The 27,227-nt window shown below is 37.5% G+C and overlaps 1 protein-coding gene across 1 annotated transcript in view; it reads right to left on the bottom strand.

Moving 5' to 3' along the window:
• ODAD2 (outer dynein arm docking complex subunit 2) overlaps nucleotides 1-27,227 on the bottom strand; it is a 144,662-nt gene that overhangs the window by 31,574 nt on the left and 85,861 nt on the right. Inside the window, exons 18-19 of the mRNA XM_020284096.2 lie at nucleotides 14,382-14,570; nucleotides 12,585-12,806 (exon numbers count right to left, since the gene is read on the bottom strand). Of these exons, the coding sequence (XP_020139685.1) occupies nucleotides 12,585-12,806; nucleotides 14,382-14,570 (411 nt within the window). The remainder of the gene's footprint in view (nucleotides 1-12,584; nucleotides 12,807-14,381; nucleotides 14,571-27,227) is intronic.

Here is a 27,227-nt window from a genome sequence, read left to right as displayed (position 1 = left end):
TCCTAACAAATATTCGTTACCTTTGGAAAATGAATTTACCCTTACTAAAGTCTATGCAATGGATGTACATATAAAGTCTTTTTTTCAAATTACAAAATCATCTGGTTTCAACTTCATGTACTACAACTCTTACTGATAATAATGTTTAATTGGCATAAATTAATAATATACACAGGTTATGAGGGCAGCGAGAGCGACCGGAAAGTCATTAAAACTAAGGAGAGAAACAGGGCCCTGGCGCGGGGTTTCAAGGGAGGACGCGAGGCTGTGACGTAGGGCGGACGCGTCCCCACCGCGGGACCAGCATCGTCTCCGCCCCGCCCCCCCGCGCCCCGCCCACTCGGCGGGGACGCTCGCCGGGCTTGGCGCCCGGGCAGCGCGGCAGGCGCCGGGGCGCATGCGTGCAGGGGCGCTGCGGCTCCGCTTCCAGTGGCGGCTCAGAGAGCGGCCTTAGGGGCTTTCCTTGTGCCTGGGTGGCGGGGCAAGTGAGTTCATCTCTATGAACTCGGACTCCTCATCTGTAAAGCTGAGGTAGCAACGGTTCCCAACGCACTGGCTCACGGAGAAGGCGGAATGCGCGGGCAGGAGCTTTTAGAATAGTGCCTGACACAGGGGAAGGCGAATAAGCGAAAATGACATTAAATATTTTCAGCATTACCTAGCACTTTTGCTGCACTTACAGGCAGCTTTCCTTTTCATCTTTTCTCACCTCTAGGTCTCAAGACGGGGAGGGAAATTTATTTGGCAGAGGATGGGGTGGTGGAGGAGTTGGATTCGATTGAGTGGAAGCAAGGTGGATTTATTCTAGGGAGGCAGGGTTGCTTGGATGACGGACACAAGTATTCTACTAGCTCAGACTCTCCTAGGCACGTTCAATTTTTTCCAACTGCTCCCTGGATATTTTAGAAAACCATTGAATAACCTCAGGGGCAAAGGCATTGCCTGGAGCTCTCCAAGGAAAATTTAAAAAGAAAAAAAAGTGGCTTTAAAGAGTCATTCTCTTGTATCAGAATTTTATAAGCCCTAAATTTGTAAGAACACAAAAAACGAAGATTAACATTCTTAATTCCTATTGAAGAGATTCTTCTATCCTAGAGAAGCAAAGTGCTAAATAAATATGAAAAAGATGGCTTCTAACAGGCTTTCTAAACAGAACTATTAAAGAGCAACATGGCCTAGTAATTTCCAATTGTTTTTAAAGTAGCAAAAGCTATTTTGAAACAAGATCTCATGAACAAGTCCAAGATACAAAATAGAACAAGTAGCTTCTTTAATTAAATTAGGTGATGCCCCCACCCCAAACACTGTCTTCCCCTTGCTCTGAGTTCTAGACCTTGATCTCTGCCAGGGGAACCCAAGGGTCCATGAGATAGTTTGAAATCTGCTAATCAAGTGGGCACAGCACTAAACAGGATGTCACAGTAACTTGTGATATGACACCATGTATTGATTGTGTGGGTTTTAGGTATTTCACTTATTTGGGCCTTGGTTTCCTCATCTGCAAATTGTGTGTTTAAAATAGAAAACTCACCTCTACCAGCTCTAACTTTCTATGAATTTATTATATAAGAGAAAATATAAAAAGAAAGCAAGATTTCTCCTTCATATCAAGATAGAGTAAGGCATACTTATAACACTGATTCAAACTGTACAAAAATGATACGTGTAACCAAAACGTTGGTACCTCCATGATATTCTGAAATTTCAATCTATATTTCAATAATATAATATTAATAATAATATTTCAATATATTATTTCAATATAATATTTCAATATAATAATATTATATAATATATATTTCAATATAATAATAATATTTCAATCTATATACAGTGGAGATCTTTGATTGTCCTAACCTCAAATAAATTGGTGGATTTTCCAATAAATAAAGGTAATCATGCACTAGAGAATAAACAAATAAATAAAGCTAATATAGGCATCATCATTTGTGTTACATATTGCTATATTTTATCCATATATTTTTATTGGGATTTTACACTGGGATCATGCAATGTTTCATCATATAAATGTACTTAATTTTGATGTAGGAAAAATAAACAGTATTTGGCTTTAAAAAAATAGAGTAAGGGCTGGATTTATCTTCCTGTCTAAAATAATTTAAAAATGGAAAAAAAAATGTGTAACATAATGATTTTCAAGATATTGGACATCAGACAACAAAAGACTGTGATTCCTGAGAGGGGAGAAACAAAGAAGGTAAAACCTGGGATTGTCCCAGAGCTGACAGGCTGCAGCACAGGGAGGGGAACCCAGAACCAAGCCTGGGAGTCTCCCTGAGTTGAGAAGGAAGAGCTGGAAGTCTTGGGGAGCTACTAGGACAAGAGTTTGCAGGGCAGATGACTGGAGTGGACAGAGCTGAGCAGACAACTCCAGGATCTGCAGCAGGTGCCTCTGGAACCTTCAGCGCAGCACTACTCACCCCTGTGTGGGAGGTAAGGGCTTGAGGGCAAGAAAAGGACCACCTGGAAAGATTACATGGAACAGTCCTGAAACCACAGCAGGGGAGGAATAGCGTCTGATCCCACCACTCAGAGTGAGAGATGTTGTAATGTGTGGGATATAGGGTAGAGTACCTAGAAAGATCTTGCCTCATTAGTGGGAAAAAATTAGCCTACTCTAGGCTTGCTAACAAAGCATGAAAGCAAGAACTGAAAGGATTATATTGTTTCAAAGTAACATAACTGCATCTTAAAACAAAGCTCAAGAATATTCGTAAATATACCCCCAAAAATCAAAACCCAGCACTCCACATGTTAAAATTCACTGTTTGGCATCCACTGAGTCATAATGAGAAATATCAAGCAACTAAAAACAACGCAGAAATGACATTTGAACTGGATTATGTATGCGGTGCAAGAAGCCAGAGGAAAGACTCAAGGTATTAAGTAGAGACTCAAAGATATAAAAGAAGACCCAGATCAAACCTGAAGAGATGAAAACTACAGTGTTGAAGATGTAAAATACATGGGATGGAAATAAAGACAAATGAAACACTGCAGAAAATAATATCAGTGAATGTGAAGACACAGAAATAAAAACATCCCAATTTAAAACACACAGAGGGAAAAAAGACTGAAAAACTGAATGGAGCCCCAGGGAGGTGTGGGAAAATTTTAAGTAGCCAAATATAGGTGAAAATAGAGTTTACAGGGACAGTGGAAAGAGAAGGGGACAGGAAAACTATTAATATTTGAAGAAATAATGGCTGAAAATTATCTAAATTTGCGAAAACTGTAAGCCCACAGATCTAAGAAGCTGGCTGTGCAAGAAATTGCTCAAAAACCAGTGAAAATGATAAGATCTTAAATGCAGCCAAAGAAAAAAGACATATGACATACAGATGAATAAACATAAGGATGATAATGGGTTTCTTCTCAAAAACAATGCAAATGAGCATGAAATGGGGCACCACATTTAAAGTTCTGAGAAAAAAGGGAATCAACACAAAATTCTACACCCAGCAAAAATATTTTCAAAAACAAAGTCAAAAGTAAAGTATTTTTTAGACATAAAAAAGCTGAAAGAATTTATCATAAACAGAACTGCACTACAAGAAATGTTAAAAGTCCTTAAGGCAGAAGGAAAATTATAGCAGAAGAAAATCTGCATTTATGGAAAGGAATAAATAACACTGGAAATAGTAACTATGAAGGTAAATATAAAATATCTTTTTTCAAGTTTATTTAAATCTCTGTAAAAGGTAATTGATTATTTACAGCCAAAAGCAAGTAACAATGTATTGTGGAGTTTATAACATTTGCAGGAATCCAATGTCTGACAACAATAGCACAAATGGCAGAGGGGCAGAAATGGAAGCATATTGTTGCATGATTCTTAAATTGTATGTTTATATGTATAACATTACTTGAAGGTACACTGTACTGAATTAAATACGCATACTATACACTCTAAATCAACCATTAAAATGACAACAAAGAATAATTAATAAGCCAATAAGAAAGATAAAATAGAATAATAAAAAATGTTCAGTTAATCTAAAAAGAGGCAGAAAAAGAGGAGTAAAGAGAGAAAGAGCAGATAGGAAAAATAGAAAACAAATAACAAGATGATATATTTAAAGCCAACTATGTCAGTCTCACATTAAATGTGAACAGTGTAAATATTCCCCCTCCCAATAAAGGCAAAGGTTGTGATTTGAATAAAAGGACAAGCCCCAGCTATGTGCTGCCTACAAATACCCACTTTAAATAAAAAGATACAAATAGGGTATAGGATAGAAAAATACATAGAATTAGCATCCTAATGCTACCCCCCCAACAAGAACAACAATGTCTATATTGATATCAGAAAATATTTTCAAAACAAAGAATATGACCAGGGTTAAAGATGATCATTTCATAATAAAAAGGGGGTATTTAAGAGAATATGGCATTTCTAAATATTTATGCACTGAATTAGAGAGCTTCAAAATACATAAAGAAAAAAAAACCTGATAGAACTGCAAGAAGAAATTGACAAATCTGCACTAATTGATAGAACAAATGGTCAGGAAATTAACAAAGATGTAGAATAATTGAATAACAATATTGTTTAATAACAAACTTGACCTTATTAAATTTTATAGACCACTTTACCCAAACATATCAGAGTACTCATTCTTTTCAAGTACATGTGGAACATTAGCAAGGTAAACCATATTCTGAACCATAAAACAAACATTTTAAATATTCAGGTAATACAATATATATTCTCTAACTATAATAGGATTAAATTATAAATCAATCACAGAAAGGTTGTTGGGAAATTCCCAAATATTTGGAAACTAAATGATACACTTCTAAATAATCTGTAAAAGAAGAAATGAAAAGGGAAATTACAAAGTATTTTTAACTGATTGAAAATGAAACACAACATATCAAAATTTCTGTGATGCAGCTAAAGCAGTATTAGAGGGAAATATCTAGCAGTTCAGTACCTATATTAGAAAAGAATTAAAATGTCAAATATTTATCTTAGTTTCCACCTTAAAAAAAAAAAACTAGACAAGAAGAGCAAGTGAGACCCTAAAGGAAACAGAAGAAAGGAAGTAAGAAAGATCAAGTTGGAAATCAGTGAAACAGAAAACAGAAAAACAACAGAGAAAATCAATGAAACCAAAAAGTGGTTCTTGCAGAAGATTGAAAGAACTGATAGAGTTCTAGCCAGAATTTTTGCCTTTGCTTTGGGAGCAAAGAGAAGACAAAATTTACTAATATGAATGAAAGAAGTGCCATAAACTACATATTCATTATATAATAAAAGGATAAAGAATTATTATCAACACCTTTGTGCCAATGCATTTGACAACTTAGATGAAATGAACTAATTCCTCAAAAGACTCAAGCTACCAAAGCTCATTCAAGAAGAAATAAATAACTTAAACAGCCCTATATTGGTTAAAGAAATTAGATTTTGTAATTTAAAACCTTCCCAACATGAAAAATTTATGTCCAGATGGCTTTACTTGTGAATTCTACCAAATATTTAAAGAGAAAAAAATAGCAGTACTATAAAACTCTTCCAGAAAATTAAAGAAGAAGGAACACGTCCCAACTCATTCATTAAAGCCAGCATAACTCTGATACAAAAACAAAGGCATCACAAGGAAAGAATACTACAGACCAATATCCCTTATGAACATATGTACAAAATTCCGAGCAACATTTTAGCAAATTGAGTTCAATAATGTATAAGAAGAATAACACATCATGGCACAGTGGGTTTATCCCAGTTACGCTGAGTTGGTTTAACATTTGAAAACCAATCAACGTAACTCATAATAATGAAAAAGAAAAAACCAAGATAATCTCAAGTAGATATAGAAAAAATATTTAGCAAAAAACAACATCTATTCCTGATAAAATATCAAAGTAGTAATAGAAGGGAAATTTCCAACCTGATAAAGGTCACCTACAAAAAACCTATACTAACATCAAATTTAATGGCCAAAAACTGAATGCAGTCCCCCAAGACAAGGCATATGACTAGAGCATTTACTCTTATCACTTCTTTTCAACATTGTACAGGTTAAGTATCTCTTATCCAAAATGTTTGGGATAAGAATTGTTTCAAATTTTGGATTTTTTCAGATTTTGGAATATTTTTGTAGACATAATGAGATATCTTTGGGATGGGACCTAAGTCTAAACAAAAATTTATTTGTCTTCCATATACACACAGCCTGAAGGTAATTTTATATAATATTTTTAATAATTTTATGCATGAAACAAAGTTTTTTTCTGCATTTTCACTGCAAACTGTCACATGAGGTCAGGTGTGGAATTTTTCCACTTGTTGCATCATACTGGCACTCAAAAAGTTTTGAACTTTGGAGCAATTTGGATTTCATATTTTCAGATTAGGGATGCTCAACTTGTGTAAGAGTTTCTGGCCTGTGTAATCAAGTTAAAAAAATAACTAAAAGGCATCCAGGTTGAAAAAGAAGAAGAAAACCTATTTACTCACAGATGACATGATTGCCATCTATTTTTGCATTGCTCACAGAACAAAGAATGGTTTTTAAATTTTTGTATGGTTATAAATAATAATAAAAATAACATCAACAGTAACAATAAATCAAATAATTTGTGATAGACACTGTATGTGGCCCCTAAAACCTAAAATATTTATTATCTGGCCTTTTAGAGAAAAAATTTGCTGACCCCTGGTCTATGAAGAAAATTTGATGGACTCTCCAAAAACCTACTAGAACAAATAAGTGAATTTAGCAAAGTGGTAGGATACAAGATTAACACAAAAAAATTAATTCTATTTCTATGTAATATCAATAAACAATCAGAAATTGAAATTTTAAAAATACTATTTACAGTAACACCCCAAATGTTAAATACATACAGATAAATTTGACGAAGAAGTTGAAAAGCATAGACAATGAAACTATAAAATACTGCTGAGAGATATACAATAAGACTTGAATTAATGGAAATTTTCCTTGTTTATGGGTCAAGAGACTTGATATTATTAAGATGTCAAATTTTCCCTAAAGATATAAAGATTCAATGCCATTCCAATCAAAATTCCAGGGAGCAATTCCTGTAGAAATTGGAAAACTGATTTTAAAATACTTATGGCAATGCAAAGGAACTAAATAACCAAAACAACTTTGAAAAAAGAGTAAGATAGGAAGACTTCCACTACCTAACTTTAAGGCTTATAAAGTTACAGTAATTAAGACAGTGTTGTATTGATATAAATATAGACAAATATAATAATGGAATCAAACATATATATTCAATTGATTTTTAGTTGCAAAAGAAATTCAGTGAGAAAAAGGCAGTCTTTTCAATAAATAATGTACATATGCCCCCAAATGAACTTCAATTCATAGCTATATCATGAACGAAAGTTTACTTAAATGAATCACAGACCTAAATGTAAAACCAAAAGTTATAAAACTTCCAGAAGAAAACATGAAATCCCTGTGGCCATGTGTTAGGCAAATATTTCTTGGATATGAAAGCATAATCCGTTAAAAAATAAATTAGACTTCATCAACATTAAGAACTTCTGCTCTTCAAAAGATACAGTTAAGAGAATGAAAAGACCAGCTATAAACTTCAGGAAAATATTTGCAAATTTATTGGATACAGTAAAGAACTTGTATGCAGAATATACATAGAACACTCAAAACTCAACAATAAGAAAATATTCCACCAGGAAACTGTGGGGGATCATTATCTTGGTTTGCAATGATTTCATGTGTGTGTGTATGTGTGTGTGTGTGTGTATACATATATGTGTCAAAATTTATCATACTGTATACTTTAAATATGTGCATGGGTATGTCAATTATCCCTTAATAAAGCTCTTACGATTTCTTAAAGTTAAAAAACCAAAAATGAAATAAGGAAAACATTTGATGTATATATAATATTAAAGTTAGAAAATGAACTAAAATCTAACTTACTAGACCCCTTAAGTAATCATAAATTGCTTTCTCATTTTAAAGGAGAAATACAATAAAAAGAAAAAAGTCAATCAGAAATGAGTCTGTACAGCACCTTATATGCGGCACATATTCACTGGTACCTAGTAGTCCTACTAAGTTATTTAATAGCATATCAGCAAGGGGGGCCTCCCCAGCACTCTGGGAATATCTGAAATGGGAGAAAAGTACTCAAAACCACAGTTACACTGAGAGTTTTAATTAACAAAAAATATATTTATATTCAGTGCAAACGTTAAGTATAGAGATACCTAATGAGAGTTCCTGGGTGACCTCAGTCTCTCAAATCCATTTACTCAACTCACAAACATTCGTGACTTTTCTTTTCCTGCGCTAAGCTTCAAAAACCATGGGCGTGTCTGCTTCTGGGTCCATCTGCCGGCTCTCTGGAACGCCACTCCACCTTCCGAGTCTAAGAGGCGGCCAGCACGATCCTCTTGGCTCTACCAGCCGAGCAGTCCAAATTGAACTGCTCTCCCCTCGCTCTGCCAATGCTGGGCATATTTCTGGTGGTATTTTTCTGCAATCTCTTCAATTTCCTGCCTTCCAGAAAGTTATAGGCCATAATGTAGCCTTCACTTGCCTGCTATACACATTTGCAAAAACAAATCCAGTGTCTCCATGGGGAAAGGAGCTTAATGCCTTTCATAGGTGCTCATCATCCTTCGATTCAATCACTTTTTCTGTCTTAGGAAAGAGCTGGCCTTGCTCAATTTTTCCTGCAATTTCTTACCCTCTTTATATTACTCTCTTGCATTATGGTTTTATTATAATTAGCAAATAACTTTGATGTATATCTGTTAGACTTCTCATATTTTCAGTATAGTTTCCAACAGCTCTGTATCCATATTCACAAGATTTTGTAATGATACAAATCCCTGGGCTGTTGCTCTTCAGAAGGATGAGTGTGTCAAATCACACAGAGGAGGATTGGATTATTCCTATCTCATTTTAATGTGAGGGACTGATTAGTCCATATGGAAGACAGTCCTACTTGGAAAGGCTCTAACACAAGATAATTTTTCAACATAATTGAATCAGGAAATCCTTGTTGATCTCTTAGCGGTGTTTAAACACAACCCCTCTTGAAACTCACTCTTCCTTCGGCTCCTAGAACTCCTGGTTAGCCTTGTAACTTCTCAAGTTTACTTTGACAGTTCTTCTCCCTAGTTTATATGCCCCAAAAGTGAAAATGGAGACATTTCCCAGGCTTCTCTGAACTCTCTGCCAGAAACATCTTATCCACTCTCGCTAATGGCTTAATCCCTCTCTGCTGATAATTCCCGAATCTTCCCCCTGGCCCCTAGTCTCTAGGCTTGTGCTGTCTGGTAAGGAAACCACTAGCCACTAGTGAGCACTTAAAATGTGGCTGGTCCAAACTGAGATATACTGTAAGACACACTGGATTTTGAAGACTTAGTACAAAAAAAGAAAAGATAATGTAAAATCTTTTTGCATTGATTATATATTGAAATAATATTTTGTATATACAGTTTGAACTGCATGGGTCCACTTATACTCAAATTTTCTTCTGCCTCTGCCACCTCTGCGACAGCAAGACCAACCCCTCTTCTTCCTGCTCTTCCTGCTCCTCCTCCTCCTCAGCCCACTCAATGTGAAGATGATAAGGATGAAGACCTTTACGATGATCTTCTACTTAATGAACAGCAAATATACTTTCTCTTCCTTATGATTTTCTTAATAACATTTTCTTTCCTCTAGCTTACTTTATTGTAAGAATACAGTATACAATATGTGTAACATAAAAATAGGTGTTAATCAACTGATGATATTATTTGGCACAGTAGGCTATTAAGTTTTGGGGGAGTTAAAAGTTGTATGTGAATTTCAACTGTGTGGGGCGTCAGCACCCCTAACTGCCATGTTGTTCAAGGGTGAACTGTATTGGGTTAAATAAAATATATTATTAAAATCAATTTCACCTTTTTAAAAATCTTTTCTTAAATTGCAACTACTAGAGAATTTAATATTACATTACATATGCACCTTACATGACATTTCTACAGCACCGCTCTCCACCTAAAAGTCAAAAAGAACCTATTAGAAACTGAACTCATTATATTCCAAGCCCCTCAAGCCTGCTCCTTTACTCTTAGGATGGAATAAACATCAGTGGGCATGAGACAGAGACAGCACATTACGTTGGCCACTGCCGCTGAGGACATGGTACGACAAAGGAGCTAACCCTAGAATAAAGTACTTATGAACAGGGGACAGGATGAGCCTGGCAACTGTCAAAGAGTCCATCAACACTTGCTCACTGGCAGCTGCAGAAGGAATATTTGCAGGACTAAGAAGTAACACTAGGAACATCTGACTAGAAAAGAGCAGCAGTAATTAGGCACAAAAACAGCCAGGGATTTGCCACAATAGTGAATAAAGCTTGTACACGTCTGAAGTCAGAAACGTTAGCAGTTGCACATGTAATGGTGACACGTCCACTGCAGGTAACTGAACCATCCCAATGTGCCAAATATTTTCTCGCATTATCTTGGCTAATGGAATCTTCCTCTTCATTCAGCCTGAAATCTGGAGTCATTTTTTTTTTTTTATGAGACTCTTTTCTTTATTCCCCATATCCAAGCAACTACCAAAACCCATTGATTATTCTACCAATATCCAGTACACCACATAAACTAGATTTTTTTTCCTCCTTAAAGAAAACCAGAGAAAGGAAATGCAGGTTCTCATGCGTCCCCCATAGCTCAGCACTGGGTAGAGAAAGGGAGAGCGAACCTCCACGTTGGACAATTGTCCTGTAACCCCACAAAAAGGCCTACCTCTGCGTCATTCCCTGCAGAGTAACTTAACGAAAAATGTCCCGTTCTTTATAGTTATGCTGCAGTAGCAATGCCAGGTAGTTAAGGACACACATGGAGGAGACGGAAAGGCCCCAAGATATGCAAGGATGACCTGGAAGGCTCTAGAACATGAGAAACAGGACTTTCCGTCTTTGCTTTTTTCTTTTCTGGCCCCCACCATAATCTTTCTTATTACCTTCTTTTTCTAATACCTATAAGCTGTGTGGGGAGGTGAGCACAGTTTCATCAGTTACATGGTAGGCTAAACTTCATAAATGATTTTGGATTATCAGTTGAGCTGCATTAGAAGAAATCATTGAGAACTGCATGTGCACTAGGCACTTACGTCAACTGAACCATAACATGTAAACATCATTAAATTTTAAGCCTTTCTGAGCAGTCTAGAAATAAATACTCTTCTTACACTAACTGGCAATTGTCTAAGTATATGCTATATGTAAGACACTTTACCAGGCTGCTTGAATTTTATAGGTTCATTTTTATAAAGTCAATACTTAAGGCATCTTAGGTTGTGCAAGTCCTTGTTCAATAATAAAGCGTATAATTTTAAATTATAAATGTCTTCTTTTTTGAAAGGTGAACATAGTCATATTGAAGCTACAGCCTTTTTATCATTCCTTAACAACTTGAAGTTAATATTCCAATATATTTTTTGTAATTTACTTTTTAAAATTGTTACTTAGTTTAAAGGTACTTTTTATGCCACATTTCTGTTTGAAGAAACTAATTTGGCCTAACTTATATGCCATAAAAACACATTTATAATGGAAAGGTTGACACATTTAAATGTAAATTGAGTTTAATTTCAGAAAAATTAACATCATAGTCTTCAACTATAATAGGTTTGAAAGATAAAATCATTACCTCAAAAAGTTATCAATTTGTATTTTAATAGTATTACTCTTCTTAAGATGTTTCATACTTGGCGTATCTAGATTTGATTAGGTAGGATTAACTGGAGATTTTAACTCTTGTCTAAAAGATCAGGCCTACTTCGGGCATACACTTCAAAATATAGAAAGCATTTGGTTGTCACAGGCTCCAAATTAAGGTGATAAACAGTAAAATTATACTATACAAGGAAACAAGCTGTAGAAAAGAATTAATGTTTTAAATCCATTTTTCCTAATACATGTAAGCCATTCATGTGCTCTAAATATTTGTATATTTATTGCCATAAAACTATTCTAGGTGATTTCCAATGTGTAAACACACTAATGTTTATTTGAAGAAACTCTCCTAACTGTATATTGGTTAAGGCAAAGAAAACCTGATGCACAGATTTAAAAAACAAAACAAAACACACGTCTTTGAATTGATCCTTTGTTATGATGGCTAAGTCTGGCGAGCCTCAGTCTCATTACTGAACTAGCCAGTTCCTTTGTTGCGTAGGTGCTACAGGTAAACCTCAGGTTTCTTATTTATGTGTTAGGTAAACACGATATCCAATAGAACTGTGAATACCTCTGATTGTTCACATGCTGCACATTCTCTTTCACCAAATTCAAGTTACAGGATGAGTACTTATTTTACTAAGTACATTTATAGTCCTTGATTTAGAAAATTCTATCTCCATACAACTGTTCTGTTGCATAAAACATGGTAACCGGTGGCTCGAACACAGCTGCGCCCCAACAGGGAGGCAGTTTGTGCATCCACAAACCTCCTTTACTGAAATCTCGGCATTACTTGAGTTTCTTTCTAGGCTACATTTACCAAATGTGGAGTAAACCACACAACCATTCAACCGTACCTTCACCGCGCCGTTCTCATGCATGGTGATGCAGTTATCGGCGTCTTCTGAGAGCTGGTACAAGGCCTGGGCTGTCGCTCGGTGCACATTGGTGTCATTGGACTTCAGGTACCGCACCAACGGAGCAACTGCTTTGTGTTCTCCAAAGGCCACTCTGTTCCTGCCCCACATGCAGCAGCGGGAAATAGCTTCTGCCAGGTGGCGCCTCAATTTATCGTTATTCTGCACAAAGGAAAACGAATTGTGGTCTGTGCGTTGCAATGAATGATCGTGTTTATGCACTTGATGTTTACTACCCACTAAGATGCCAATGAGTCTAGAGACAGGGGCCAGCTAGAAACCTAAGTTGTATCTTGAAGGAACCAGTCTTTTGGTGCGTCACCAATGGACTAAGGCTCAATGTGGATTTTCCTTTTTATGAATTGAATGTGGCCAGTGCCATGCAAAAGTGACCAGGGGCCTGACATCAGTCATTTGCTGGAGGCTTGATTTCCTTCAGAACAAGTCTGCTTACAACACAATAATGCAGATCAGCAAGTTGTTTCATAATATAGATATTTAACCACTTCGGTGCGGCGCTCACCGGTCGCGACACCTCGCCCACAGCCGCACTCACCATCCGCGCGACAGTCTGTGCTGCGCAGTGACGATGAATCCGTTTTGCTCTTGTGTGATAAGGAAAGCTTGAAAGCACTGAAAGCTTGTTTTACTTTACAGGCAGCTTTACTTGCAACGTAAATCAGAATAGGTGACATAGACATATATGTTTTCATTACGTTATTTTTAAATGTTCACAATTTTATTTTGATAAATGAAAAATTAGAAAAGTCCTATCACGGCTGTCGGCTAAAGTCAACTACAGTCGACACTGGTCCTGAAGTGGTTAAAGAATATTGGATAGTCTCAAAGGAATACTTCACTTAACCGAGATAAGTGAATCGACTCTAATTCTTCAACCTAGAATACTTCCACATCGGTAAGACACCTTAGTTCAAAAGTGAAGAGGACAGTGTAGCAAATATAATGACACATTTTGGGTCTTCCATTCCCCATTCTATGTTTTTTATGTAGACTATATCCTTCTTTTTGTACATAATTGCCTATAATATAACTGAATAGGACAGTTTTCTTTTTATTAACTGTACTGTTCTTTTGATTCAGGCAACAACTTGGTGTCCTGAACTGAATCTGGCAGATACTCTTAGGAACTCGAAATCTAGACCAAGCATCCTTCCAGAGTTTGAATTCTGCTCTATGACTTTCCTGCCAAGTGGTAGTCCAAGCCATGCTCAAATACTTCTGGTCATGGTGAAGTCATTGTCTCTCAAGGCTACTTATTCTATCTGGCACAGCTCTGGATAAACAATTCAATGATTGCCAAAGTCTTCTAGCTCAAGAATGCCATCCAGCCAAGCTTGCTAGGCTGGAGGAGGTGCATTTAACGTGTAACGTTGGCATGAACCACCGTCTTAAGAAGAATGACGGTGGTGGTGGTGAAGATGATAGTTAACACTTACATAATAGCACGTATATTCGCCACCACTTTATAGCCAGTGGCAAATAAAAAACAGCCTCTATTTTACAAGGATCTTGCACATTAACAATTTACAATTTAAAATACACTTTCACATACATTAGTTGCAGAGAAATTAAATGATTTGACCAAAACCTCACACCTCATAAGCAATGGGTATTGAACTTGAATCTAGGTTCTGGACTTGGAGCTCATTGTTTTTGCCACTCCACCAGGATCACTTATGACCATATGCATTTAAGATAAACAGATGTGTTACTTACTGTATTTGCCAGCTTGGATAATAAAGGCACAACTCCATGATCTGTAATAACAGCTAAATTTTCTTGATCTTTTGCTATATTGGTAATAGCAGCACATACACTTGCCAAAACTTCTTTGTTATCTGATTTCAGTAAATTCACAACAAGTTCCAAACCGCCAACAAAGGAACGAACCATTTCTCCAGCATCCTAAGATAAAAATAAAAATAAAATGGTATCAAAAGTAAACCTATATTTAAGCTTATTCAAAAAAGGCAAAAAGTCACAATAGGGCCGTGAGGTATACCTTTGGCATAAAAGATAAATTCAGTTTGATTTATTTCTATATTATACGTAATTTCTATGTATGTATGTGTAAAGTATATATGTATATACATGTATATAATATATAACACATAAAATTCAGTTGCAACAAATATTTATTAAATAACTATTACGTGAGCTTCACTGTGCTAGCTACTGAGGAAATAGAAGTTAATAAAATACAGTCGATTCTTACTCTTTGTGGTAGTTTTGTTCTACAAAGTCACCGAGAACACTGAATTAGCCAACACTGAACCATTGCTCTTAAGGGAAATTCAGGGTTGGGTTCCTGCAAGCCTCTGGCTACACGATTTTTGCCCACTGGTTGATTCATAGCCTTGTTTTATGTGTGTTTCTGTTTGAAGACACCTTATTTCATTTATGTTGTTAATTCATTCATATTGAACTCACGGCCAAGATAAACTCATGCAAAGGAGCTTAACTAACTCAGGCCGTTGTCTCTCAGCCACACCACAGCCGTCTTGCACTTAGAAACTGTGGGTGGCACTTCAGCACTACTGCTGGGGGACGCTTTAAGTAGTGAAACAACCAACAAAAAGCACAAAATCCAGGCTGAGCGCAGTGGCTCACGCCTGTCATCCTACACTCTGGGAGGCTGAGGCAGGAGGATCGCTCAAGGTCAGGAGTTCGAAACCAGCCTCGTCTCTACTAAAAATAGAAAGAAATTAATTGGCCAACTAAAAATATACATAGAAAAAATCAGCCGGGCATGGTGGTGCATGCCTGCAGTCCCAGCTACTCAGGAGGCTGAGGCAGGAGGGTCGCTTGAGGCCAGGAGTTTGAGGTTGCTGTGAGCTAGGCTGACGCCACGGCACTCTAGCCCAGGCAAGAGAGTGAGACTCTGTCACACACACACACACACACACACACACACACACACATACAAAGTTCAAAAATGTGAAAATGTGGCACCAAAGAGACGGCAACACGGACACTTGTTTATAGTATGAGAGGCAGAACAAGGAGGCGGAGCATTGCTTCGTCCAACCTCAGCAGAGAACATGCATGTTACATGACTCACACAGCTCACCTCTCTCAGTGTGTCCAACAGTGGCCGGGGAAGTGCTGTGAGTATTGATTTGGGGCTACAAGGAAATGTTAGCAAGTAGGCAAATTCCCAAACAGAGTCTGTGGATCATGTGGACCGACTGCATATATTCTTTTGCCATCATGTTGCTTGCAACTGGGGGAGGGGGGGGATGGTCATTAAGAAATTATAACAAATAGTACCGGGCAGGGGGGAGGTGAAGATTCTACACAGATATATAACAAGGGCATCTCGGCCAGTGTGAAGATTCAAAGACTGGCGCCCAGAGGTGTCTGTAAGCTGAGGCCCCAGGGACGAGGATATCTGGTGTGAAGAAATTCTGGGTGGACAGACCATCATGTGACACAGACCTAAGAGTGAGAAAGAAGCTGGCTTTTCCTCCCCCGCTGATTCAGAATGGCTAGAGCATAAAACAGGAAAGGAGTGTGGGAGATACTGAGATGTGAACAGCGAGATCGTGAAGGGTCTTACAAGGCTTGGCGAAGAATTTGGAGTTCACTTTAAGGGCGTTTGAAAGCCACTAAAGAGGTTTAAGTGTGTGGAAGCATTTTTTTTTTTTTTAAATCAATCTCTGTCTCAGCAGATCTCTCAGGATGGCAGGGCGCAGAGTTGGGGGGGGGGGTGGAGAATGGCGTGGGGAACCCAGAGGCTGTTTCACTGGTCCAGATGAGAGGAGGTTCGGGTGAGGGTGGGCGTCTAGGCTTGGGGAGAAGGGTGTTGATTTGGGGGCTCGACTGGAGAAGACAGGGACAAGTGATTCGAGAATGATTTCCACGTGTCTGGCCTGGCCTAGCGGTGCTAATGCTGCAAAAGCTGGCTTGGGTTTGGTTTGGTGTCCAATGTCGACCAATTATGTGGCTCCGTGACTTTCTCTAATAACAGAAAGTAACATCTTTTAGCCAGACACAGTGGCACACGCCTGTAGTCCCAGCTCCAAAGGAGGCTGAGGCAGGAGGATCGCTTGGGCCCAGGAGTTCGAGGCTGCTGTGAGCTATGATCATGCCACTGCACTCCAGCCTGGGCAACAGAGCAAGACCCCATCTCCAAATTTTTTTCTAAGAAAACCAACAGCTTTTACGTCCCAACTATGTATCAGGCCCTGCAGTATGCACTTCACATAAATTATCTCAGTTAAATCTCATAGGAGCCGTGCAAAGTAGGTATTTTTATTCCCATTTTAGATTTTTTAAACTGAGGTTCAAAGACGTTGAACCTGATGAACTAGATTGTGTCCCCCATGAAGGCAGAGGCTGTGTCCTCCTCACCTTAGTGACCTTGATCAGTCTCCAGTCCCATGGTCTCGTCTCAACACCCTCCAATTCCTCCGCAGCTCCCCTGCCCTCAGGACGAGCCCCAACCCCGGGGCGCGGTGTGCCAGCCCTTCTGGCCTCTCCAACCTCAGCCTCCTGCTCTGCCTCCCCTGCCCCAACCCTCGCCCCACACACCCTGGGCCGGTGGCTCCCCAAAGAGCAAATAACAAGGATCTGGGACTCATTTCCGGAGAGTGGGATTCATTACGTCTGGGGTGGCGCCTATACAAACTGCATCTTAAAGCCTCCCCCACGAGGCTGGACTTGAGCCACCCTGGCGACACCGCTCTGCAGGAGCATTCCGGTTTCGCGGCCTCAGCTGCGCGGCTTGCACGGGTCGCCTCGCCTTCGCACAAATCCTTTTTCGTCTATCTTCCTCTCAGCTTGGCAGTTCCCGCACATCCTCAGCCACCAACTAAGGTGCCATTTTCCTCGGGAAGCTCAATTAACACTCACTGCATTTGATGGTTTGCAGACTCACAGCTTCAAAAGGAAGCCCTCACTGCAGATGTAACAAACCTAACTAAATTCCTAGTACATGCTGAAGGCAGGACCCAGGTCTTGACCAAGTGTGAGGGCAAAGCAACCTTCTCCACAACACATCGCCTCCCCTGATTGATTGAGAAGTGACATCAGCAATATTGGTGGCCTAGTTCTCAACACTAGAAAGCTAAATACAATTTTTGATCATTAGGACATAATTCCAAATTCTGATGTATTCATGAAATTATTTTAAAAATAGTTAATTGCCATTTTTTTTCTAAAATTCTACAATAAAATTTTTTATGTACTATGAAAGAACTTATTGTATGTTCAACTGTCATCTACATTCTCACCTTATTACACTTCTATACATTGGGATGCTATCAAATAAAAAGATTATAAACATGAATTTATTAACCTTGAGATATCTAACATAATTTAATCCTAATTGTCCTTTGAGGCAGTTAGTAGTGGTCATTGAAGCAGTAGTATTTCCATGTCACAGATGAGGAAGACCTCAGAGGAATTATTTAATACGTAAAAAGTAAAATGATAGTGGTAGAAGTGGGATTTGAATCCAGATCTGTCTAATCCCCAAGCCCTGTTATTAATACAACATTGCAATTTGTAAATCCTAGTCACATACTTGGTCCAAATAAGGTCATGCATGTATAAACTCAAAAGCAAAAACAATGATTCTTTCTCAGAACTTCAAGGAACTTCAAAAGCACAGTCAGAAAGCTCAACTTTTCAAAGTGATGTTATAGGTATCAGTAATCTAATACATTTGCCAATTACAAAATTAAAGAACAATTTTTTTTTTCAAGTAAAACTGGAGGATTTCTGGAAAGATGATAGTGGCAAAGTCTCTGAATCTACTAACTCTGCATATGAAACAAAGCAGCTAGTATAGCAAAACAAAAACCACAAGGGACAACATATACAATGACACTAGATGACAAGGTATCCACAGTGACCCCGAAACACAAGCAGACTGGGATAAACTCCCAGTTGCAGAGGGAAGGTACAGGGATTTGTGGAGGCCCTGAGTGCCAAGGAACCCCACATTGCCATTGGGTGCAGGAACGGCAGACGCTGAAAATGGGCTATTCCGGCTCTGATGAATGGATGCGACTACAACGCCACGAGGTCTGACGGTGTTGGGGAGCCTGCAGGAGTTCATAGTCTGTAGGTTCTAGGAATTCTTAAAACGACAACCAGAAGCCCCCTTCTAGAGCCAACCCCTGCAGTGAGGAGAAACTACTGGGATTTGCATACAAATTGAAGAGGGCAGGAACATGGGACAAAGGAATATGACAGTCCAGATTTTAAAAAAGAGACGTGAGGAGCAGTGGCCCAAGTCTCTCACAATCCCCGTCTGTGCAAACCACACACAGGATCTAGGGAACCATGAAACTAGCAATGCTAACCTGGCCCACATCTCCCTCCTAAAAGACCAGAAAAACTCATTTCACTTAAAAATGAGCAAAAAGACCACAGTCAATTTCCGTGTGGAGTTGTTGTAAGAAATAAAAAACAGAAAGAATAAGGAGCAAAATCACATCTTTACAGACAATGAAAGCATGTTATTATAGAAAGATACACCTACAAAGCAGATAAAAACTGGAACATAAAATTTCAAAAGGAGCTAAAAGAAAATCGTGAAAGCAATGAAAGAAAAACATAAATTAAAATTATTAAAGTTCATAAATTAGATGATTAGTTATAATTTTTTAAAGAGAGGTGAAAGACATTCATAAAGAATTAGAAATAAAAGAAATTCATTTTGGAAATGACGAATAAACTAGAACGAACACAAGAAGGAATAAATATAACGGATAATCTCTCAATAAACAGAAGATGTGGTAACTGCAAACTGATGAGAAAAGAATTTTAAAAATCAAGAGAATAAGCAGAGAAGCTCTAACACACATATATCAGAGTCCCGAAGAAGGAAAACAAAACAATACAATGGAACAAATTTGTAATACTATGTAATTCATAAAAAACCTCTCTCCTGAAACAAAACCTGAGAGTATATTGAAAAGTTGTCTTACACACCTGGGAAAAATGTCCCAGCTTGGGCTAATATAAAGACATATTCTAGTACAACTGCTGGATTTTTATTTTAAAAGAAAAATTCTTGGGTCGTGCAAGCACAAAGATCAGGTCGCTTGTAAGGGAGAGAACAAGACATTGCCATTTAGACTTTTCAACAGCAATGTTTTACGATGCAGGAAAGGGAATACCACCTCTAAGCTGCTCAAAGAGAGAAAATGTGGATCAAGGTTCTAACATGGAGCCAAAATGACTTTCGAAGTATAAAACTGTCATAAACGTGGAAGGCTTCAGGGAATGTTAACGCAGCCCCTTCTGGGGAATTTACTTGAGAATGAACGTCAGAGCCCCCCAAAAGACCGGAAAGACATTGACAAAAGGACTGCTGATTTCTCAAAGCCTCTGTTGGCTTCAGTTTCCTTCAGGACAATGTCTACATCAATGACATCAAGTATTTCCCAATCTGGTCCAACCTCACCCGCTTGTTTTATTTCCTAGGATCTTCTTTTGCAAAAACTATGCTCCAGCTCCCAGGATTATTGTGGTTAAAGTGCTGTGCTCTGCATCTTTGACCATGCTGTTTTGTTTATCTGGATGCTCTCTCAAACTCCTACAAACTCCCACTCCACCCTGCAAACGCTAAGCCATCTTTTAAGAGCAGGCAATTGTTTGTTTAGGGGCACAATAATTTGTTTAGGGGCCCAACTATGGCCAATGGGTATGGAATGATGTCTTCTAGGAATCTTCTAGGAAAATTGTACGATTTAGAAGAAATCATCACAGGTCACAGTGAGAACGGAAGAACAGAAGGAGAAAAATAGCTTGGTGATACCACTGAGTTGCTGGGGCAACTGATCCTAAAATCAGACCTGGCCATTTACAGCCGAAGGCATCTGCAGCCTTTTGTTCCTGACACAGTAATGATCTTCTCAGAGGTCCTCCCCTTTTCACTGGTGAGCTCCTCAAGGCCAGAGACACTTGGTCTTGTTCTTTGGTTCTCCTTTGGGATATAGGCTTGTGTTTCTCACTCGGTGGACATTCAATAAATGTTTGTTGAATTATAAAAATAAAAATAAAATTAATAAAGGGTCTACCAGTTTAAGACACTTAGCCATAGCTGCAAACACTAAAAGGAAAAGAATATTAGCTGTGTATGATGGAATCTAAAATGGTAAAATCGCATCAGCAAGCCAAATTCCAAACCAGTCTTGCTCCTCGGAGTCAGCCTCACAGAGCCTGGTGATCAATAGCCACGGGAAGCCACAGCACTGGGGCCATGCTGGGAAAAAGGACAAAAGTGACCGCATCTACCTCTGATCCAAGAACTTCCTAAGGTGCATGGTATGAGATGCAGAGGGCCGAAGACTCAGTGAGGTCATGGGCACAGCACCAAGGTCTTGCAATGTCCACGGTCCGCGAGACAGAGAACGTTAGACCCAAAGGCCTGCAAGCCCCTCAGAAGTTTGTTTATTTGTTTTGAACGTGAGATTTCTTTCTTTTCTTTCTTTTTTTCTTTTTAGGTTTAAAGATTTTAAACATATGACGTCTTGCCTCGCATAGTTTCTATGGAAAGGGAGGCAGTATATTTGAGGATGGAAAAAGTAATTATTCTGCCAAAACTGTCTTTCACTAATGCTCAACCACTGGGCAAATTCACCACATTTTCCACCTTCTCACATATCTTAAAAACTGGTCTGTGCCAACTTCACCACTGGTACAATATTGGTTATGCACAATTCAAATGTTCATCTGTAATAGGGAAACTCTTAATAATAACAGTAATAGTAATAATAGTAACTGCCTGATTTTTTGCAGTTTATAAAGAGCTTCCACATACATTCTCGTTCAGTGCCTTTTCACTGCGGTCTGTGCACTTAGACTTGGAAACACCCACGGTGGTATTCACTAGATTAAAACCAGTTTATAGAGAACCAAAACGATCTTCACAATTTAGGGAATTAATGATGCCAAACAACATGAAGTTATTTTGCCAATGACATTTCCTAAGACAAACAAAAACAGTCATTGAGAAAGAGAATAGGAAACACCTTCATAATGCTATTAAAGGTGGAATGGTTGAATAAGTAGGAAAAAGTCTCAAGTTCAAATTAAACAAAAACAAACAGAATACACAAATAAGATGAAAAATATAAAATAGCAAAATACTAACATTTAGTTAACATTCAACTAATGGGAAAATATTAAGACATTATTTACAGATTAATGAATAAAACAGAAAGCTGGGTGTTTTGGCATTGAGCAATTTAATTAATGGGTACGAAATTCCTTCTCTTGCCTACAGCAAAAAGAACTGGTAGTTTTCTGATGAGGTGAGATATATATAATGCAACTTTAAAGCACATACAAGGCAAGCGTAACATGACTCAAGACAAAAATTTTTAACCAGAAGAGCTATAAAAACACTGCTCTGTACTGTATAGAGACCATAGGATATATAATATAGTATTTGAAGAAGACTTAAAAATAGCACATAGCATATAAAAAATTTCAAAAATCCTGCATTCACATTAGAATAGTATGCCAGAGAAGCCAAACTGAACAGGCAAATCTTGCCCTAAAAGTATATTTAATAAATTAAATCCTTTAAAAATTCTCAATACAACCTATATATACTCAAAGAGAACACAGAGTTTATTTGTGTTGCTCTATCACAATAAGATCCTTGTTCTGTTCCCAGTAGTTAACAAGTACTATAGCTTAAAAAGAAATTATTGCTGATTTAGAATTACCTTATACTCTTAAGTGCATTATTTCAAAAATAAAAATTAGAATATCAATTATTACCCTTTTCTTTATGAGCTGAATGGAATATAAATTAGTTTCAGATAAAAGAAATGATATAGTCCTTCCTTATAGTCCAGATTGACATAGCAAAAAAACCATTACACTTGGAGAGTAGCTTTATCCAATTGAATAACAAGAAAAATAAAGAAAAAAAATTTAATGGCTCTGATTTTTTCTTGTTCCCTTGCCTAATTCAAGATAATTTTCCTAAATATCAGAGATAACTGTGATTTTTTTGACCACGCCATGTGTTGATCCTGCGTTAGATGCAACATTCCATCAATGAGGAGGTCTAAACTGTGAGGCAGCATCATGTAACCAGAGGTCTACAGAGTTAATTATGTGACATTCTTAACCAGTGATGTGTTTGAAAGACCTTTAAAAAAAATACAAGGTGCAAAACAAATGTCATATTACCATAAATAGCTATTATTTATAAATCTATGTGTGCATATCTATGCACATATCTTTTATACTCATATGTGCATATATGTATATATTTTAACATTTTTAAATGTATATATATTTAAATTTTAAAAAAAAATTTACTGCTTATACTCAGTAACCTACAGATTAAGACAAATAAAGCAGTTTCCTGTTCAGATTCAGATAGATGCTTTGCAAGAGTGAGTTACATGGATTTGGCTAAGTTACATGGATTTGGCTTACATGGATTTGGCTAAGAACACTTGAAAACATAATCTTGACAGAAAAATAAAATCTAACTATATGGAGTATCATACTCCAAAAACAGGGAGTCTCCAGTTTATGAAGAGATTGTTTTCCCAAAGTTTATTCGGGTCTGTTACATCACATTTTTCTATAAATTTGTGGTTAGTGTCCCAATTCTACAGATAAGTCTATTAACTCACAATGAATCTGAATGATAACATTATATTAACTGTAACTGATCATCATCATCATGAATGCTTTCCTACTATTTGAAGCTGGCTAGCTGGTCTCCCTCATCTTCTCTGCTGTGTTTTTAACCAATTTTCATATTAAATAGTTTTCTTAGGTCTTCTCTCTTATTTATCAAAGTTTCTCCTAAAACACACCCAGAGATTAATGCAGAAAAAAAATCTACAACAAAATACTAGCAAACCAAATTCAACAGCATATTAAAAGAATTATATACCATGACCAAGGGAAATTTATTACTGTAATACAACGATGGTTTGACATAAGAAAATCAATCTGTATACTGTACCACATTAACAAAATGAAAGTTTAAAAAAATTCATGTGATCATCTCAACTGATGCAGAAAAAGCATTTGAAAAAATTCAACACCTTTTCATGATAAAGAAAAAAAATGTTCAATAAACTGGAAATAGAAGGAAACTATCTCAAAGTAATTAAGGTAATTTATGAAAACCCCACAGCTCACATCATATTCAATGATGAAAGACTAAAAACTTTTCCTCTAAGATCAGAAACAAGATAAATATGCCCACTTTCACCACTTCTATTCAACATGGCTCAGGAAGTCCTAGTCAGAGCAATTAGACAGGAAAAAATTTTTTAAAAATCTACACTGGAAAGGAAGAAGTAAAATCATGTCTGTTCACAAGCGACATGATCTTGTATATAGAAAAACCTAATGATGCCAAAAAGAACTGTTAGAATCAACAAAGTTTCAGGATACAAATTCATCACACAAATCAGTTCTGTTTCTATACTCTAACAATAAATGCTCTAAAATGGAAATTAAGAAAACAATTCTGTTTATAATAGCATCATAAAATTTAGGCAATGAGGCAAAAAAACTTCCTGTGTTCATGGATCAGAAGACTTAATATTGTCAAAATGTCAATACTATCATGTCAATGCAATCTCTTCAAAATTCCAACAATTGTTTTTCTGCAGAATAGATAAATCCATCTTAAAATTTACATGGTAATCTCAAGAAATCCTGAGTGGCCAAAATTATGTTGAGAAAGAAAAAGTTGGAAGTTTTACACTTCCTGATTTCAAAACTTACCGCAAAGCTATGGTAATCAAAACAGTGTGGTCTTGGCATAAAGACAGATGTGTAGACCATGGATTAGAACAGAGACCTGGAAATAAATCCTCCTGTATTTTATCAAATGATTTTCAACAAGGGTGTCAAAACCATTCAATGCAGGAAAGGACAGTCCAGTCCTCAACAGTGTTGGGAAAACTGGATATTCACACACAAGAGAATGAATTTGGACCCCTATCTCACACCATATACAAAACTTTAACCCAGAATGGGTTAAGGACCTAATCATAAAACCCAAAACTATAAAACTCTTAGAAGAAAAAGTCCAAAGCACAAGGTAGCCGAAGTTCTAAGTATGCCGGTTTACATCCAGAAGTAGGGAGAGGGGCCTTCAGTTTAGATTTTATAGGAGAATAAAATAAAAATATTCCAGGTAGGGGACCCAAATTTAGTTCACTTCTTGAAAACAGGAGTACAATGGCATGATTTTCTCTAGCAACATTCTCATGCCAGAGGTCGTTAGTGGACGCAATGGATGAACGCCTCCATCCAGGGTGAAGATTTCATTGAGACAGGTGCAATGGAAAGAAAGAGAGTAAATGGACTTGAAGGTTCTCAAATGGAGCGAGTGTAATGATAGATTCTGGAATCCAAGGTGCGCAGTGAGAGAAATACAGCTAGGAAGAGGCCTATGGGTAGAAAAACAGTGGGGTCAATGTGTGTGGGTGTGATGGGATCAAAGTGCAACAGGGGTGTCTGGACAAATGAACTCGAAGAAGCAGCTCCCAGTCAGATGCCTGAGTCCTGAATTTTGTGATGGCCCCATGTCTGATGGTGACAACATGCACTGCGTGATCCTGGGCATTCTTGGCTGAGATGAATGTGATGATTAATTTATTTGGTGAAACTATCAATTTAATAAAGTCATTGGTAACTGATAACCAATCGTGCTTTCAAAATTAAATGGCGAAATGGTTTCATAAGTAGCTAGCAGTTGGCACATAATTTGGTTTCATTCCTGTTCAAAATAGGCAATGTCTTTAATTGTAATTTTAAATGTTGTAAGCTGTATTACTCTTCCGTCAAATCTACCCTCCCAGGGGAACAAACCCCTGTCCCAGCCCTCTATGGAGCAGCCCATGCGAGGACAGTAGCAGGGACGTGCAGAAAGCAATAGGCTTGGCCTGTAGCTAGCCTGGGGTCCGTCCAGCTCTGCTCCTACAGCCTTTATAACTCCCTCACTTTTGCCTTGGCCCTCCATGTCCTCACTTGAAAAATCCGGTATGCAAAAAGAAAAAAAAAATTGTAATTTTTGTTACCAAGAAAAAAATCTGTAAAGTTTGTTACTTCAATCTTTTAGGACTTTAGGAACTGGGAACCAGATGAGGGCTACACACTGAGAACTGTTTGGAGACTAAAAATGATCACAGACCCCCAAACAGGCGAGCAGGACACAAACACGGGTCACATTTTAAAGAGATCTGAGATTTTTTTTTAAAAAAGCCACGTCGATTCTTTGACCCACTGTTGGATAGCTATGCATTCGAAGGCTCAAGCATGGCCAAATCGAAGCTCATAAACCATGTTTACAGCAGCATTCTTAGTCTGAAACTCAAGCCCTGCACACGCCTTCCCAGAGTTCCCGTTGGCTTCCTGACGGGGCATGGCTCATTGGGCAGCTGAAGCTAAACAGGGAGTGATGTCAAATTCTTGTCCTGTTTGATCAGCTGCGTTCTGTCACACCTGCGGTGGGGAAGTTGGCGTCGTCTACACTCAGCGTTCAACATTCCTGGCTCACATCACCCAGGCATGTACTCCAACCTCACAAATTAACTTCTTCTCTTCTCTTTTGGGGAATCATTCTCAAATTTCTCTGATTGGCTTCTCTGTTTGGAGCAGATCTTTAAATCACTGGTTTTGAAATTACTAGAGTTTTGTGGGTTTTTTCTCCTCCAAGATCAAAACCAGACATTTTCTAAACAAGTAGCAAAATTAAGTTTAAAAGGTTACAGGCCAAATGATCTCATGGATATATATTACTGATTTGGAAGACAGATAGAGTTTTCTTCCTAAATATTCAACTTAACTTATTATACATTCAGAGTATTTATTTGAAAATAAAAATACCTGTTTCCTTTCTATGTCATAAGGAAATGGTGATTATACATTAATATGAATTATGCTAATCATTTCTTATGAAAAGGCAAATATAATTAAACATATTTTTCTTAACAAAAACATCTTAAAGCTCATTAATGAAAGGAAACAGAATTAGGGAAATTCCTCTAAATACTATCTTGTGATATTCAAAATAAGATTTTTATTGGCAAAAGGCACAAAAGTGATTGTAAGTGGTATGACACATTCTTTACACGAGTTCCTGTGTTTTTCAGTATGTTATTATTCACGGAGCACAAATTTGAGTTGACTTTCTGCAGCAGAGTTTTGCTTCTTAAGAACAAAGAATTTCAAACGTGGATGTCTGCCAGGTTCAGTTGCTGCCTTCTTTATGGCAAAACTTCATAATGCCGGACACCTGCTCAGCCACTACTTTTCTCCAAAAACATGTCTGATCGTTCAGCTTGAAAGGAACAGCTTCTCACTTCCATTTTACAAATCTCCTACATTTTTCGCAGAGCAGTTACTAGTCTGCAGCCTAACTTGCAACTCATGGAATTTAATTTACTATGTAACATCACTGCAGAGGTTGATTCTTAGGATCTCTTTTTAGCAATGTTAATAGAAAAAAAAATAAACTTCCCTTAAACCTAATACAGAAAAGATCTTAAATGGTAAACTCTGAAATATAAAAGTCCTTAGAAAAATACAGACAATTTTTTTGCAATTAGTCTA

Source organism: Microcebus murinus, chromosome 25, assembly GCF_040939455.1.
Source record: "Microcebus murinus isolate Inina chromosome 25, M.murinus_Inina_mat1.0, whole genome shotgun sequence".
Taxonomy (NCBI): domain Eukaryota; kingdom Metazoa; phylum Chordata; class Mammalia; order Primates; family Cheirogaleidae; genus Microcebus; species Microcebus murinus.
Note: the sequence above shows the minus strand (reverse complement) of the source record. Positions and strands in the feature narration are given on the sequence as shown.